General features: G+C 35.4%; 1 protein-coding gene and 1 pseudogene across 1 annotated transcript; both read right to left on the bottom strand.

Annotated features, from left to right (window-relative positions):
* Positions 1-4,869: 4,869 nt before the first annotated feature.
* LOC116137072 lies at positions 4,870-18,181 on the bottom strand (annotated as a pseudogene).
* LOC116137093 (cysteine-rich receptor-like protein kinase 25) lies at positions 7,323-10,645 on the bottom strand. Its single transcript, XM_031422783.1, has 4 exons — positions 10,319-10,645; positions 9,177-10,168; positions 8,900-9,075; positions 7,323-7,372 (listed from the first exon to the last, which is right to left on the bottom strand). The coding sequence occupies exons 2-3, from the start codon at positions 9,734-9,736 to the stop codon at positions 8,994-8,996; spliced, it is 642 nt and encodes a 213-aa protein (XP_031278643.1). The 5' UTR covers positions 9,737-10,168; positions 10,319-10,645; the 3' UTR covers positions 7,323-7,372; positions 8,900-8,993.
* Positions 18,182-18,446: the final 265 nt, after the last annotated feature.

Raw genomic sequence — 18,446 nt, 5'->3', positions numbered from 1 at the left:
ATTCACTAAGTCTTCTGAAAATAGTGAAGTCTTCTAATTAAACAAACTGATTATGGGGATGATGATGAAGAGAGTTTTGGGACAAAGTTGACAGTGATAAGTACATGGCAATGGCATATATGCTTTATTGCTTTTTAAATTATTGTGATGGGATTTCTTTATGTAGACTTACTTTAATATAAATTATTGTGATTGGATTTCTTTATGTCGACATCTTGTTGTACCAACCCAACGACTAAAATCTATAATAACTCTTTTATAAAGAAACGTACAACACACCTGAACCTGATGTATATATATTATATAGAGATGACTCTGTTACAATTTTTTTTTTTTTTTTTTTTTTAGTATGGTCTATTTGGTATACAGTTTTTATATATTGGGTATGATTTTTTCAGTAAGCATGCCTGCTTGAAATCCCAAAGCAAGTACGTAGAGGCCTAAGCCTAGAGTAAATAATAAAATACTTTTTTTTTTAAAGTTATAATTTATGCTAACATTTTATATGACTAATATATTAATTATTTTTTATATTCAAAATTTGAAAAATTGTTTACATTACAAAAGAATTAAAAGAAAACGGTTTTAATGGTCTTACAACTTTTTAAAACACTTCAATAGATTTTTCATCTTATTAAAGACGTTGTTGTTTCATTACAGAGTTAGTTATATCTAGAAGTCTTGTATTTGAATCGTAAGAAAGGTACTTACCACATTTATGTAATTACTTTGGTCTATTAGGCTTGTAAGGTATTCCGTGACCCTTTAAAAAACAAAAAATACAAATGTGAATGCATGTTTGTCAAAGCTATTTGTTTAATCATTTTTGTGTTTTTTCATTGGAATTTAATGGAACAGGCTTCCATTAATCTTCTAAAAGTATTGAAGTCTTCTCATCAAACATTAAGAAAGTGATGAGATGGGCCAAATTAAGTTGATGGTAGAGCTAATGAAAGTGTTTGGCAATGACATATATGCATATTTAAAGACTTGCTTTATCATAAGTTTAAGAGGAAACGACATATTCCCACCCAAGGTTTGACGAAATCCCAACTTAGTACCACTAGTTTCATTTATTCCATATTTCCACCCTTAAAGTAACAGTGTTATGAATTTTTAGGGTTTAGAGGGTACAATTACCATAATACCCATAACCCTAAATTAATAAATTATGTTTTAACCCCTAAATTAGTAGAATTACAAAACTTACCATTTTATTTTCAAATTATATCAAAAACACCCTCGATCACTATACATCACCTTCCCCGTAGTCCGTCGTCCAAAACCCCTCTGGTTCTCGACTCATTTGCCCCTACAATCGCCGACACCGTTACGCTTAGGGTTTCAGTGTTCTTCACCGGATTCCGATTGATTCCAGCGTCGAAAATCCAATTGGACACCACCAATGCAACCACCGTCCGCAAATCTATAAAACCCCTATGTCCCCAGCAACCGTTTCGTCGTCATTCGCCGGCCGAGAGTTCGTGTTCATCGGCCGTTTTTCGTTGCCGTGGCCAGAGATCGGTGAGTGATGAGGGTTGTGAATGGTATGGTTTTGTAGAGGGGAGGATGAGGGTTCAAATGGTTGTGACAATGGTGATTTTGGATGGAAGAATCGCCGAAAAAGAGCAAAAAACGTCGGGAACGACAGCTACTAACGTGCGCCAGAAGACTGTTAGAGGCAATGGTCTGCTAACGTGCGCCACCCATGTAAAATGACAAATTTACCCCTTTACCATTACATCAAACATTTTTCCGTCACTTTAAGGGTGGGAATCTGGAATAAATGGAATCAATGGGACTAACTTGGGATTTAGTCAAACCTCGGGTGTGAACATGTCGTTTACTCTAAGTTTAATTAGGTGGATAGCCGGATCCTATAAAGTTAAACATTTTTTTTTTTCTTGAGTGGGTTGGTGTATACCATGTACTCCCCAAAATTCATTTGCACAGCCCCTATTTTTATGAAAATATATATTACTAAATTGTCTTAAATGAAATAAACTAAAAGAAAACAAAATAAGTGAATAAAAATTACGGCATGCTTTAGGCTTAAGAAATTATGTAATTGTTCTTAATTATTAGATGAAATTATAACATCTCTCTAAATTTTCATTCTTAGATGATTTTTATATGAAAAGATTTCATGCATGGATCATGATTAGAGGTGGCCGGCCCACAAATTTTTTGGCACAGCCCACCATGGCATGACATGAAAATTTTGCGCCGACCATGGCCCGTGGGCCATGTGGGCCGGGGATTTGGCATGTGGGCCAACACAGCATGGCCCATGAATTAAAAAATAAAAAAATAAAAAAATAAAATGTAGCATTGAAATTCAGGCCGGCCCACAAAGGCACGACACGACACAACCCTATTGGGCTTCAAGTTATAATTGTTTGGCAAGGCATGTCCCATGGCACGGTGGGCCGTGAAAATTTCGACATGACCCACTACCACCTCTAAACATAATGTTAAGAGAGGGGAACACTTAAAATTAGTGTTTCTATAACAATCTTTAAGTCAAAGCAAAGCATATATATATGCTAGCTTAAAAGATACAAAATCAATCTTTAGGCATTATCGAAGGTCAAGCTCAATAATTGAAACCCCATTCAATGAAAACTAGACATAATTTTTTTATCAATCCAATGCTGGTGACTCTAATTTATCCATCTACACAATAACTAGCAACAAGTTAGAACTCCAAAAAGAAAAAAAGAAAAAATTTGCTGCTTATAGCAGAGGAAATTGCAGATACCTTCTGTCTCCTGCTTATTATGATCTCCTGCTTTGTCTTTTCTCCCTTTGTTAACAAGACCAAGTGAACACAAAGTGCTATAATGAACAACTCAGAAGAAACAATGATTATACAGTTCTAGAGGTAATGCTCCTTTGCCTGCATCCACAAATCAGAAAATATGTGTAAATATTCAATGTTATATATCTCTGATCTTTTTACCTGAGCGAACATAAGGACTGGATTGGTCGTTAAAGGAAAAATCTTGACCACAGTGAATGGAAATAGGATTCCTAATATACTCATTGATCAATCAAAAAAAGATTCAAACAACTAAAAGAAAGATTTATTATTCGGATCCTTCCTATCTTTGAATAAAAAAAACAAAGATAAAATTAGACCAATTCCCTCAAATGCCTTTATGGATATTTCTTAATGTCCCGGCTATTCAGAAATGTGAAAACATATAATAAGTATCTACTTTCGAAAAAATTAAGAATTTAATTCTTAGAATCCTACAAGATCTCTCTTTTTTTTCTTTTTTTTGTCTCTGACAGATGGTGAAACTTCATCTGAGTTCGAATCCTACGAGATTCGCTAAGATTAGAAATTGTTGTAAGAAAGAAGAAGATGTGTCTTTTTTAAGTTTCATATCAGGAAAGGATCTTGAAACTTACCTTTTGGATAACTAGCCCCGGAGAAGGAAGCACGGCGGCGGCTGAGAAGATAGGAACAAGAGTGGCGTTATAGAAACGTCGAATTCCCAGATATACATCAACTAGGTCTCATAATAAGGCAGCCAGACTTCCCATGGTAGTGACTCTCATAGAAACCCACGATTGACAAGACAATCCTCACAATCACTCTGTGAAATATCTGGAGTACACTGCATGAGTGCAAAATCTTCACAAAGCTTGTCACACTTTCCTCCCCAATTGCAAACTTTTTGTAGAATTATTAGCCCCAGCAGCAGCTTCTCTCACAACCGGTTCATCAAATTCTCCCAACTCTGATCAAACTGTGTCATGTTTACGGTTCATATTATCTTTATTTTCGCCTCCAGCCATAGGATCCGCACCATTTTGCCAAAAAGAGCGGTTTGAATAGCGCACATGCATTGAGGACTCCCTCCCCATGCCACTGCTTCTTTCTGGTTCAAACATGTCTTCACAATATCTTCAGCTGCTGAACTTACACAACTAGCACACTGTTCTGCAGAAGAATCTCCTCTACATTCACAAGAGCATAAACTTTGTCCGGCTCTTCGCCATACTTGAAGTATAAAAAAAAACCATCATGGAGAGTGACATTGAGCAAGAGATGAGAGAATCAGATTCCTGTTCTTCTCATAGGTGCTATTACTTGGAAATCCCTGTTTTAACATATAGTTGCTCTAGTAACACCAATGTTTATAAGCAAATAGAAACCAACAAAGCAAAGATATGAAGCCCATCTGCATTTTCACTGTGTGGAAGATGAACCATAACACAATTATTAAAGTGAAAAATAATATTTTCCTTGTCCATCTTATACTTCCTAGTACAATGTGAATGCATTATGGATGTGGGTCAAGCTATGTAACTGTTTGCTGTTTTATAAGCATTTTTGTGCCATGACCTATTGGAGCGTGATTCACTTATTCTTCTGAAAATAGTGAAGTCTTCTAATTAAACAAACTGATTATGGGATGATTGATAAGAGAGTTTGTGGGACAAAGTTACAGTGAAAGTACATGGCAATGGCATATATGCTTTTTGCTTTTTAAAATTATTTGTGGGATTCTTTTGTAGACTACTTAATAATTATGTGATTGGATTTCTTTATGTCGATATCTTTTGTCACCACCCCCGACTTACAAGTCTATAATAACTCTTTATAAAGAAACGTACAACAACACCTGAACCTGATGTATATATGATTATATAGAGATGACTCTGTTACATTTTTTTTTTTTTTTTTTTTTTTTTTTTAGTATGGCTATTTGGTATACAGTTTTTTATATCTGGGTATGATTTTTTCAGTAAGCATGCTGCTTGAAACCCAAAGCAAGTAGTAAGGTCCGAAGCCTAAGTAAATATAAAATACTTGAGGACTCCCTCCCCATGCCACTGCTTCTTTCTGGTTCAAACATTTCTTGACAATATCTTTAGCTGCTGAACTTACACAACTAGCACACTGTTCTGCAGAAGAATCTCCTCTACAATTCACAAGAGCATAAACTTTGTCCGGCTCTTCGCCAGTACTTGAAGTATAAAAGAAACCATCATGGAGAGTGACATTAGAATCAAGAGAGGAGAGAATCAGATTCCTGTTCTTCTCATAGGTGCTATTACTTGTGAAATTCCCTGTGTTATAACATATAGTTGCTCTAGTAACACCAATGTTTATAAGCAAAATCGAAACCAAACAAATCCAACGTTTAAAACCCTTTGCAGGGTTATGCATTCTTATGAGCTTGGGGAAGACGAAGAAAGAGAACACCACTCTTTCACAATAAAAAACAAATAAACTAAGAGATAGAATGCAGAGTGGACTAGTCAAATTGACTGGTCGACTCAGACTTTGAAACCCATGGTTTGAAATCAAAGGATGTTCACATACTGAGCTTTTGGAAATCAAAGCCGGTGGGCTGTTGTGAACAGTGGTGAGTGATTGAAACGTCAGAGGAAGGATAGCATAAGGTAAAAAAGCATCAATTTATACATAAATCAAATTTTCTTATTCCTTTTTAACATTGATTCACATAAAAATACTTTCCAGATGGTCAATAAACAAAACTTTTTTCATTCCAATTTTCTTTACCTGTGTGGATTAACACTAAAAAGGTCAAATTCTTGCTGTCTTCGATGTGAGAAAATAGTGGACCATTGTGTGTTTAGGAAGATCCAATCTGATTATAATAATGTTTGTTCTCAAGATATTTTATACATATATACAATCCATTTTTCCTGCAGACATCCTGATTTTTTGGAATCTGAATTTTACCTCTCGCTAACAAGAGTTAATTTCTATATGCAAACCGTCAAAGGACAAAATCTCATGAACTATCAACTTTTACATCAAGACATGAGAGTTGAAAACATGTTAACGACCTTCTAGCTCGGTAATTGAAACCTCATTCAACGAAGGTTGAACATAATTCCCATTATGATCCAACATAGGTGATTCCGAATCGTATTCCTTCGAGTTAGATTGCATAAAAAATGCAGGTTTTGAGTGAACTGGGAGAGACGGAGAGCAGCTGGCGAGCATTAGAACAACTGAAGCCATTGTAGGTCTATTGGCTACATTTTCTTGAACACAAAGCAACCTAATGCGAATATATCTCATCATTTCACTGCTAGAACCAACTCTTAGAGTACGATCTATCAGATTCAAAGCCGTCCCTTCATTCCAATTTCTCCATGCCTGCAAAAATTCAACACAGATTCCATGGTTATTGATATTGAATTTAACCAGGAAGAAGAAATGAAAAAAAATATATATATTGATAATGACTCGTATTTACTTACACAGGTTAATAGATCTTCTACTTGTTCTCCATTATGAAAACTATTTTTTTGACCATGGATGATTTCCAGGACTAACACACCAAAGCTAAAAACATCAGACTTGACTGAGAATTGTCTGTGCTTTAGATACTCTGGAGCCATATACCCACTGAAAACGCCATTCATTGGTTAGATTTTGTTTAGTAAGGTCTAAGTTTGTAATGCTTATATATACATACTTACAAGGTCCCGACGACTCTACTTGTATCGCTATGAGTTTGATCGATTTCGAACAATTTCGCCATTCCAAAATCTGAAATTTTCGAAACCATGTCGACATCTAGAAGAATATTACTAGCTTTTAGATTACGATGAATGACCCGAAACCTGGAATCTTCATGAAGATAAAGAAGTCCTCGTGCTATGCCCCTATGATTTTGTATCAAGTCTCCCAGTTCAATAATAAACGCTTTATTGGATCTGCAAATTCACAAAGACATAGGTTGTAGACAGATTGTAAAATATTCCAGTCCTGAAAAAGCTACAAGCTGAATGTTAGAAGTCAAAGCAAAAGAGCAATGAAACCATACCAAATATCTAGACTTGAATTGGGCACAAGCTCATAGATGAGAAGCCTTTCATTTCCTTCCAAACAGAAACCTAGAAGTCTAACCAAGTTCCTATGTTGAAGCTTGGCCACTAAGAGGACCTCATTTTTAAATTCTAATTCTCCTTGTCCTGATTCTTTAGCCAACCTCTTCACAGCTATGTCCTGTCCATCAGGAAGCCTACCCTGAAATTGTATAGCTTCAATGAATTAAAAACTTACAATTTAACCCATTTTGACTGACAATTTGATATGCATTTTGGTTAATGAACACTACCTTTTAAACAACACCAAATCCCCCTTGTCCCAACTTTGTATCATTTGAGAAGCCATTTGTTGCAGCTCTGATAGTATTGAAGTCGAATTGCAAGGATTCCACATTATCAATTGCATCAACATTTAAACAATAACAGCAACAAGTTAGAACTCGCAAAAAAAAAAAAAAAGTTATTGCTGGTCGTTTAGCAGAGGAAATTGCAGATACCTTCTGTCTCTTGCTTACTTCTGATCTCCTGCTTTGTCTTTCTCCTTTGTCTAACAAGGACACAAGTGAACGCAACAAGTGCTAAAATGATAACTACTACAGAAGAAACAATGATTATAACAGTTCTAGATGTAATGCCTCCTTTGCCTGCATCCGCAAACCAGAAAATATGTGTACATATATAGTCAATATTTAATGATGTCTCCTGATCTGATCTTTTACCTGAGCGAACATAAGGACTGGATTGGTCGTTGAAAGGAAAAGCTCTTGACCACACGTGAATAGAAAATAAGGATTCCTAATATCACTCATTGATCAATCAAATAAAGATTCAACAACTAAAAGAAATATTTATTATTCGGGATCCTTCCTATCTTTGAATAAAACAAAACAAAGATAAAATCAGACCAATTCCTTTAAATGGATATTTCTTAATGTCCCGGCCATTAAGGAAATGTGAAAAACATATAAATATCTACTTTCGGAAAAAATCAAAGAATTTAATTCTTAGGGCATCTCTAACCCACGCCAAAATGGCGCAAAAAACACCAAATTGGTGTGGACTGGTACTCCAACCCACGCCAGCACAAATAAAAAATATATATATTTTTTTAATTTTGGTTTTTTTGTTTTTTTTTTAATTTTATTAAGTTAATTTGAGTATTAAATTTTACACCCAAAATCACACAAAATTTGAGTATTTGTATTTAATTTAATTTGATTATTATTTATAATAATAATATAATTTAAAAAATGATGAAAAATTAAAAATAGAACTTTATTAAATGCAAATATTAAACTACAATAACTCAAAATAAAAATTAACACTAATTTAAAAACACTAAAATTAAAAGAAAATACAACATAAACTAAAATAACAATTTAGTATTCCGATAGATTAGTTTCGGATCCTCTAAGATCATCAAAATATCATTTCAAATCTCTTTGAAATGCATTAATTGATCATTTGTGGGAAGAACATACTAATTTGGAAAATTAAATTACTATCAATATGGAATTTTACCTTTGTGTTGTTGTTGTTTTTTTTTTTTTTTTTCTTATCATTTTATATTAGATGTAATGTTTTTCTATAATGTTTTTCTATATTAAATGTAATGTTTATTTGATTAAATAAATGCTTAATTCTATTAAATTAGTATAATTTTCAAAATAATTATTATTTAATAAAAATATCATTCCCAATATTTAATTAATATGTACAAAAATAATGAATGAAATAGATTAATTGTTGATTATTACAATAAAAGAAAAAAAAGAATATTCTAAAGAATATTCGAAGAAATATTCTTTTTGGTGTAATATTTGGTGTTGTGGATTGGAGATGGAATAGTGTTTTGCACCAAAATTTGCACCATTTTGCACCAAATTGGTGCAATGGGTTGGAGATGGTCTTAGGAATCCTACAAGATCCATTTATTTTTTCGTTCACAGATAGTTAGAACTTCATCCGAGTTCAAATCCTACTTACAGATTCGCTAAGGATTAGAAATTGTTTGAAGAAAGAAGATGATGTTGCTTTTGTAAAGTTCATAACATGAAAGGATCTTGAAACATACCTTTTGGAATAACTAGCCACAGAGAAGGCAGCGACGGAGGCGGCTGAGAAGGAGGAGCTGGTGATATAAAATTGTGGCAGGAGAAAGGGTATAATTAACCTTCTGCCTCTTGCTCACTTCCGATCTCCTGCTTTGTCTTCCTCCTTTGTAAAAGGACACAAGTGAATCCGACAATCCTAAAAGTGGTAAATGCAAATGCTTACCACTTTTACTTGTTGAGGTAGCTGGCGGTGGAGGTGAATGAGAGGCCATAGAGTAAAAAGGGTAAATTTCAAACCTGATATTGCAACTAGGCTTAGAAACTCTACCTCCTTCTTTCCCATTACAATATTTACGAATCTCACTCACACAAGCAGCCAAGCAAATGCGGCACTCAGATGAAACAATGTCAGGAGTGCATTGCACCATCCCATATAGCCTAGTAAAAGTTGTGAAATTCACATCTTCAGCAGCAAAAAAGTTGCTAGATGACACAGCATCATGAACCAAACTTTTCATCAAATCAGCCAAAGTCTGATTAAACTGACTGGGATGTATAGCGTTATTTTGGTTCCCCAAATAAACAGGAGGATCCTCTTCCATATCAGAGAAAACAGACCTGTTTGAGTACCTTAACATGCACTCTTCATACCATATAATTGCTTCTTTTTGTTTAGGACAAAGGTTTTCGATTTTTTTACTAGCGACCTTGACACAAATTTGGCATAGATCAGGAGAGATGTCTCCTCTACAAAGAAAGAGGCCATAGGCTCTATCAGGGCCTTGCAGGCCCCCAGTGCAGGTGTTATAAAATCCATTGCTAAGGGGGGCATTCGGGATTAGAGAAGAGAGTTTCATTGAGGTTTGTTGAGAAGTGAAAATAAATAATGCACTAACAAATATTTCCTACTTAGAACGAATTTGTAAGGAGTAAAACCTTGAGCAAATATGCCTAAAACAACAATCAAATTCAAAATAGACACAAACAATTTTATGTAGAAAAACCTCTTCGATGTAAAGAGATGAAAAAACCACGGGATCTAATGGTCCACTTAAATCCACTATAATAAAAAGTGTTTACAACAGCCACAAATCACCAATAATATTTCACACAAAATTTAGAGTTATATCACAACTTTTAACAAAGTGAAATACATAAAAGAGTTACAAAAAGATGGAGAAAAATCACCAGCAAAACACCGGAAATGTAGGCTGTATAACTCCAAACTCAGCCGAAAATCGAAAACCAACCATCCAGATTGAAGAGCCAAACGTCCTCTGCATTCTGACCTAAAACCAGGTTGATTAGACTAGAGATGATCTTTTTATTGTGGTCAGTTGAAGAAAAACGAACGAACTGAAAATTCTACACTCAATTATTTGATTTGGCTATTTTTCAAGAGATAAAACCCCACAAAAATATGACTATCACAAACTAACCGTTAGATGTAAAGATCTTGCCATCAACAACACACTCTGAATTTGAGTAAAAACGGAGCAAAATTCACCGTTGGATAGTCATCGGAAAAACTTGTTGCAGCTACCTCTTCCTCACTTCTGCACATTTTGCATCCATGGATAGTGTCCCTATTTTTTCACGCTATTCACCCACTCAAAAAACGAATAAAGCTGCTGCAATTTTTTTTCTTTCTTTATTTTTGGGCTTTAGTTTGGGCCATCTCCACATGAGGGAAACCCAAGCCCAACAGAAGACACTATTTGGAATGAAAAAGTGGTGGTTACACATCTGTGGTAGCGGTAATGTGGTTTCCTGGGCTGTGATATTGGGAGAATAACGAGCACAACAATGGCTGAAGGATGATTTTATCCAAGGAGAAGAAGCCATGATGCTTTCTAGTTCTAATACATCACAAGGTTAACTTGACTCCCATGGTGAGCATTCCAGTTAGGCAAATTAGTTGTCAAGACAACTTATACAATGAAAAAGCAAAGAACGCCTTATGTATGTTCCCTACTTTTTTATGAAACATTACAGAAGAAGACAGAAACTCCTTCCTCCCTCTAAATTCTCTTTCATCTCACATAACTATTTCTTCCCCGAATAATTTCAACATGAAACGAAAATCTTCATCGCACATGTTACAAAGCAGAATGATTATTAGCAAAATCTTGCCGAGCTCTTCGAAGAAAATGAGTACCGACTCTAGTTCTTTCTTGATAATTTTGGTTTGGTATCTCCCTCTCTCTCCTATTCAAAGTGAGAATAAGAAATTATAGCCATGATTCGGATGCTTGAAATATATTATCATTCCATACAACTGCTTTTTTGGCTTCAAAACTTCACAATTAGCACACTTTTGAAGAATCTCTTCTACAGAGCACAAGAGTATTAAAAAAAAAAAAAAAAAAAAAAAAAAAACCACTTGTAGAGTGGCATTAGAAGCAAGAGATGAGACGATCGATTCCTGTTCTCTCATAGGAGCTATTTGTTGTGAAATTCCTTGTGTCATAACATAAGATTCCTTTATAACACCATTGTTTATCAGCACAAAAAAACCACAAAGCAGATTGAAAACCCTTTTCGGGTTATGCATTTACATGAGCTTGGGGAAGATGAAGAAAGAGACCACAACTGTGAAAGGAAAAAAAAAAAAAAAAAAAAAAAAAAGGAAGGGAAGAGATGAAGATTTGCAAATGTGGATGAAGATTATCAGCGTCCCTACCATTTTCTTCTGTTTTCTCAATTTTCCTTACACAGCATCATTCTAAAATTGAATCTCAATTTGCCAAGTGAACGATTCCTCATTGCAGATATAGAAGCATTGCTCAAATAATCTTCCAAAATTAATAAAGTATATACAGTATACGCCCAAAGTCCATTACTGGAGAAAGCAAGTGGATTCGTCATCATCGTGTCACTAAAGCAAACATTTAACAAGACATGCCAACAAACTTACATTGGCCATTTCATTGGTCTTATCTTGATCACACTTGGTTACCACCTTGCTTCCTATCTCATTGTGTTAGCCAGCTTGCTTCCTATCTCATTGTGATTGACGTTCATAATATTTCAAACAAATTTTGCAAAAGCAAGTTGATTTTGTGTTAAACAAATACTTCAACATTTAAAATTCCAAGACTCTTTGTATCTCATTCTTATATATTCATATCTAGTGTTGTTTAATGCAGTGATGCTTCAATTTTCAATGTAAGATCAAGTCTACATTCTCATTATCTCAAAACATGTAGTTTTGTGATAAAAATATCAAACTTGCAATGCTGAATTAATATTTTTAACGACAGACTTATAATATAAAATGTTACACTTGCAATTAAGTAAAAGCTTGTATTCAAATATAAGCAAGTTTCATAACCAACAAACAATCACTTGTTGAGCAATTAGAGAACATTTTGCCAGATAAATGTTAAAATTAACCTCACCTTCAAACAAAGAACAAGTACTAGAGCCATTACATCTAAGATTTACATTGAAGTAGAAAAAGAATTTGCAACCAAAAAAAAATTTGCATGATAAGGAGAGAGTCTCATCCAAACAACAAGTTGAATTCACTTCCATGCATCCTGGGAATACTAACTTGTAAGAAAGAGTAATGCAGAAAAACTTCTGTTAATACAAGATTATAGAGAACATTGATAAAGGACTGACCACACTGTGGACACAACTCAAAGATACCTCCAACAAATTTGTTAAAGTCAAGCTTGAAAATTGTACCACGAGCTGCTCCATCTAAATGAGCACTCCACTGAGAACCATACAATCCATTTCCTGACCAATGATCATATACTTGCTCTCTGTATGACTTGAAAGCTCGTCAGCAAACATATTATTTCTCTCATCTTCAAAACTTTCTCAAAGTCACAGTGTGGTCATACTAGCATGCGGTCCAACCCGATTTTCACTCCTAACTCCTGGACAGTGCAAAACATGGTCTGATTCTCTGTTCCAAACTGTAACTAAAATACTGAGGAAACTTATCCTCAGGTTTTGAATACCCATGGTCAAAAAGAACTCCGTTTGGGTATCAAGCTCTCTGTCAAGCTGAGACATATAAATTAGGCAAACTCGACACCATGGTCCCGATATCTCCAAACTGAACCCCTTTTCATAGAAAATTTGGTGTCGAGATTGCCTAATTATTTGCATTTGAGAAGTCATTTGTTGCACTCTGACAATACTGAGTCGAATTGCAAGGATTCCATATTTCAATTTCATCAACATCTAAACAATAACAGCAAGAAGTTAGAAACTCTTTAAAAAAAAAAAAAATTATTGCTGGTCTTATAGCAGAGAATTGCAATACCTTCTATCTCCTTATTACTTCTGGTCTCCTGCTTTGCCTTTCTCCTTTGTATAACAAGGACACAAGTGAACGCAACAAGTGCTATAATGATAACTACTACGAAGAAACAATGATTATAGTTCTTGATGTAATGCCTCTTGCCTGCATCCTCAAAACAGAAAAAAATGTGTACATATGGTCAATATTTAATGATTCTCCTGATCTGACCTTTTACCCAAGCGAGCATAAGACTCGTAAAAATTATTATTCTTCCTTCTATCTTTGATAAACAACAAGATAGAATCAGACCAATTCCCTTAAATGCCTATATGGATATTGCTTAATGTCCCAGCTATTCACAGATGTGAAAAACAATATGAAAATCTACTTCCGGAAAAAAAATCAAGAATAATTTAATTCTAAGAATCGTCAAGATCCTTCCTCCTTTTTTCTCTGACAGCTGCCAAAACTTCATTTTAGTTTGAGTCCTACTGAGAGGTTCGCTAAAGATTAGAAATTGTTTGAAGAAAGAAGAGATGTTGCTTTTTCAAAGTTTATATCAGGAAAGGATCTTGAAACATACCTTTTGGAATAACTAGCCGCGGAGAAGAAGCGACGACGGCGGCTGAGATGTAGACAAGAGTGGAGTTTATAGAACGACTCGAATTCCCAGATACATACAACAACTAGGTCTCATAATACTGCATCCGGCTTCGCATGGTAGTGGCTCTCATAGAAACCCACTGATTGCCAAGACAATCCTCACAATCACTCTGTGAAATATCTGGAGTACACTGCATGAGTGCATAAATCCTCACAAAGCTTGTCACACTTTCCTCCCCAATGTGCAAACTTGCTTGTAGAATTATTAGCCCCAGCAGCAGCTTCTCTCAACAACCGGTTCATCAAATTCTCCCACTCTGATCAAACTGTGTCATGTTTCGCGTTACATTATTCTTATTTTCGCCTCCAGCCATAGATCCGCATCCATTTTGCCCAAAAAAGAGCGGTTTGAATAGCGCACAATGCATTGAGGACTCCCTCCCCATGCCACTGCTTCTTTCTGGTTCAACACTGTCTTCACAATATCTTTACTGCAGAACTTACACAACTACACACTGTTCTGCAGAAGAATCTCCTCTACAATTCACAAGAGCATAAACTTTGTTAGGCTCCAGGCCAATACTTGAAGTATAAAAAACCCCGCATGGAGAGTGACATTAAAGCAAAGATGAGAGAATCAGGTTCCTGTTCTTCTCATAAGTGCTATTACTTGCGAAATTCCCCGAGTCGGAACATATAGTTGCTCTGGTAACACCAATGTTATATAAGCATAAAAGAACCAAACAATCCAACGTTTAAAACCCTTGCAGGGTTATGCATTCTCATGAGCTGGGAAAGATGAAAAAGAAACACCACTCTTTCACAATAAAAAAAAAAACAAGCTAAGAGATAGAATCAGAGTGGACTAGTAAAATTGACTGGCGGACAGACTTTGAAATCTGGCTTGAAATCAAAGGATGTTCACAGACGGGAGCTTTTGAAAATCAAAGCCATGGGCTGTTGTGAACAATGATGAGTGATTGAAACGTCAGAGGAAGGATAGTGTAAGGTAAAAAGCATCAATTTATACATAAAATCAAATTTTCTTATTCCTTTTTAACATTGATTCACATATAAAAATTTTCCAGATGGTCAATAAACAAAACTTTCTTCATTCCAATTTTGTTTACCCTGTGGGTTAACACTAAAAAGGACAAATTCTTGCTGTCTTCGATGTGAGAAAATAGTGGACTATTGTGTGTTTAGGAAGATCCAATCTGATTTCATAATGTTTGTTCTCAACATTGTATACTATATACAACTGTTTTTCCTGCAGACATCCTGATTTTTCAAAATCTGAACTTTACGTCTCGCTACCGTTAAAGGACAAAATCCATGAACTATCAACTTTTGCATCAAGACATGAGAGTTGAAAACATGTTAACGCCCTCTAGCTCGGTAATTGAAACCTCATTCAACGAAGGTTGAACATAATTCCCATTATGATCCAACATAGGTGATTCCGAATCATCTTCCTTCGAGTTAGATTGCATAAAAAATGCAGGTTTTGAGGGAACTGGGAGAGACAGAGAGCACTGGTGAGCATTAGAACAACTGAAGCCTTGTAGGTCTATTGGCTACATTTTCTTGAACACAAAGCACCCATGCGAATACATCTCATCATTTCACTGCTAGAACCAACTCTTAGATTAGATCTATCAATTCAAAGCCGTCCCTTCATTCCAATTTCTCCATGCCTGCAAAAATTCAACACAGATTCCATGGTTATTGATATTGAATTTAACCAGGAAGAATGAAAAAAATATATATATATATATTGATAATGACTCGTATTTACTTACAAAAGGTTAATAGATCTTCTACTTGTTCCCATTATGAAAAGAACTATTTTTTTGACCACAGATGATTTCCAGGACTAACACACCAAAGCTAAAAACATCGGACTTGACTGAGAATTGTCCATGCTTACATACTCTGGGCCATATCCCACTGAAAACGCCATTAATGGGTTAGATTTTATTTACAAGGTCTAAGTTTGTAATGCTTATATAATATATACTTACAAGGTCCCAACGACTCTACTTGTATCGCCATGAGTTTGATCGATTTCAAACATCGCCATTCCAAAATCTGAAATTTCGAAACCATGTCGACATCTAGAAGAATATTACTAGCTTTTAGATCACGATGAATGACTCGAAACCTGGAATCTTCATGAAGATAAAGAAGTCCTCGGGCTATGCCCCTATGATTTTGTATCGAGTCTCCCAATCCAATAATAAACGCTTTATGGATCTGCAAATCCACAAAGACATAGATTGACAGATTGTAAAATATGTAGTCCTGAAAAAGCTACAGCTGAATGTCAGAAGTCAAAGCAAAAGAGCAGTGAAACCATACCAAATATAAGTTATCTAGACTTGAATGGGCACAAGCTCATAGATAGAACTTTCATTTCCTTCCAAACAGAAACCTGAAGTCAACCAAGTTCCTATGTTGAAGCTTGGCCACTAAGAGGACCTCATTTTTAAATTCTAATTCTCCTTGTCTGATTCTTAGACAGCCTCTTCACAGCTAGTCCTGTCCATCAGGAAGCCTACCCTGAAATTGTATAGCTTCATGAATTAAAAACTTACAATTTAACCCTTTGACTGACAATTTGATATGCATTTTGGTTAATGAACACTACCTTGTAAACAACACCAAATCCCCCTTGTCCCAGCTTTGTATCATTTGAGAAGTCATTTGTTGCAGCTCTGATAGTACTGAAGTCGAATTGCAAGGATTCCACATTATCAATTTCATCAACATCTAAACAATAACAGCAACAAGTTAGAACTCCAAAAAAAAAAAAAAAAATGGACTTTATTGCTTATAGCAGAGGAAAGTGCAGATACCTTCTGTCTCCTGCTTACTTCTGGTCTCCTGCTTTGTCTTTCTTCTTTGTATAACAAGGACACAAGTGAACGCAACAAGTGCTATAATGATAACTACTACAGAAGAAACAATGATTATAACAGTTCTAGATGTAATGCTTCCTTTGCCTGCATCCACAAATCAGAAAATATGTGTAAATATATAGTGAAATATCTGATCTTTTACCTGAGCGAACATAAGGACTGGATTGGTCGTTAAAAGGAAAAAATCTTGACCACATGTGAATAGAAAATAAGGATTCCTAATATCACTTATTGATCAATCAAAGAAAGATTCAAACAACTAAAAGAAAGATTTATTATTCGGGATCCTTCCTATCTTGATTAAAACAAAACAAAGATAAAATTAGACGAATTCCCTCAAATGCCTTTATGGATATTTCTTAATGTCCCGGCTATTCAGGAAATGTGAAAAACATATAAATAAGTATCTACTTTCGGAAAAATTAAAGAATTTAATTCTTAGGAATCCTACAAGATCCATTCTTTTTTTTTTGTCTCTGACAGATGGTGAGAACTTCATCTGAGTTCGAATCCTATTGAGAGATTCGCTAAAGATTAGAAATTGCTTGAAGAGAGAAGAAGACGTTGCTTTTGTAAAGTTCATATGAGGAAAGGATCTTGAAACTTACCTTTTGGAATAACTAGCCGCGGAGAAGGAAGCGACGGCGCCGGCTGAGAAGATGTAGGAACAAGAGTGGCGTTATAGAAACGATCGAATTCCCAGATATACATACAACTAGGTCTCATAATAAGGCAGCCAGTCTTCCCATGGTAGTGACTCTCATAGAAACCCACAGATTGACGAAGACAATCCTCACAATCACTCTGTGAAATATCTGGAGTACACTGCATGAGTGCATAAATCTTCACAAAGCTTGTCACACTTTCCTCCCCAATTGCAAACTTACTTGTAGAATTATTAGCCCCAGCTGCAGCTTCTCTCAACAACCGGTTCGTCAAATTCTCCCAACTCTGATCAAACTGTGTCATGTTCACCGTCATATTATTCTCACTGCTTCCCGCAGCCATAGGATCCGGAGCCATTTTGCCAAAAAAAGAGCGGTGTGAATAGCGCACAATGCATTGAGGACTCCCTCCCCATGCCACTGCTTCTTTCTGGTTCAAACATGTCTTCACAATATCTTCAGCTGCAGAAATTACACAACTAGCACACTGTTCTGCAGAAGAATCTCCTCTACAATTCACAAGAGCATAAACTTTGTCCGGCTCTTCGCCAATACTTGAAGTATAAAAGAAACCATCATGAAGAGTGACATTAGAAGCAAGAGATGAGAGAATCAGATTCCTGTTCTTCTCATAGGTGCTATTACTTGTGAAATTCCCTGTGTTATAACATATAGTTGCTCTCGTAACACCAATGTTTATAAGCAAAATCGAAACCAAACCAAGTAAAGATATGAAACCCATCTGCATTTTCATAACTTTGGGGAAGATGAACAATAACACACAATTATTAAAGTGAAACATGGAGTATTTTCCTTGAGCTACTCATGGTCTTTATGACTTCCTAGCACAAATGTGAATGCATTATGGATGTGGGTCAAGCTATGTACTACGTTTATTGTAAGCGCGCATTTATGTGGAGCATGTTTCACCTGATCTTCTGAAAATAGTGAAGTCTTCTAATCAAACAAACTGATGATGCTGAGAGTGCTGGGGACAAAGTTGATGGTAAAACTATATGTGACAATGAAAGTGCATGGCAATGGCATATATGCTTTTTTAAAGACTTATTTTAATATAAAATTATTGTGGTGGGATTTCTTTATGCCGATATCTTCT

Source organism: Pistacia vera, unplaced genomic scaffold (assembly GCF_008641045.1).
Source record: "Pistacia vera cultivar Batoury unplaced genomic scaffold, PisVer_v2 Contig1092, whole genome shotgun sequence".
Classification (NCBI taxonomy): Eukaryota; Viridiplantae; Streptophyta; class Magnoliopsida; order Sapindales; family Anacardiaceae; genus Pistacia; species Pistacia vera.
This window is presented reverse-complemented; position numbering and strand designations above follow the sequence as displayed.

Bases quoted from the DNA above. Each gene is read 5' to 3' on its own strand.
- LOC116137093 (XM_031422783.1), bottom strand. From the start codon at position 9,736: ATGAAACTCTCTTCTCTAATCCCGAATGCCCCCCTTAGCAATGGATTT. The intron at 9,076-9,176 runs GTTTGAAATTTA...TACCACTTTTAG, and splicing joins AAGCCTAGTTGCAATATCAG to GATTGTCGGATTCACTTGTG.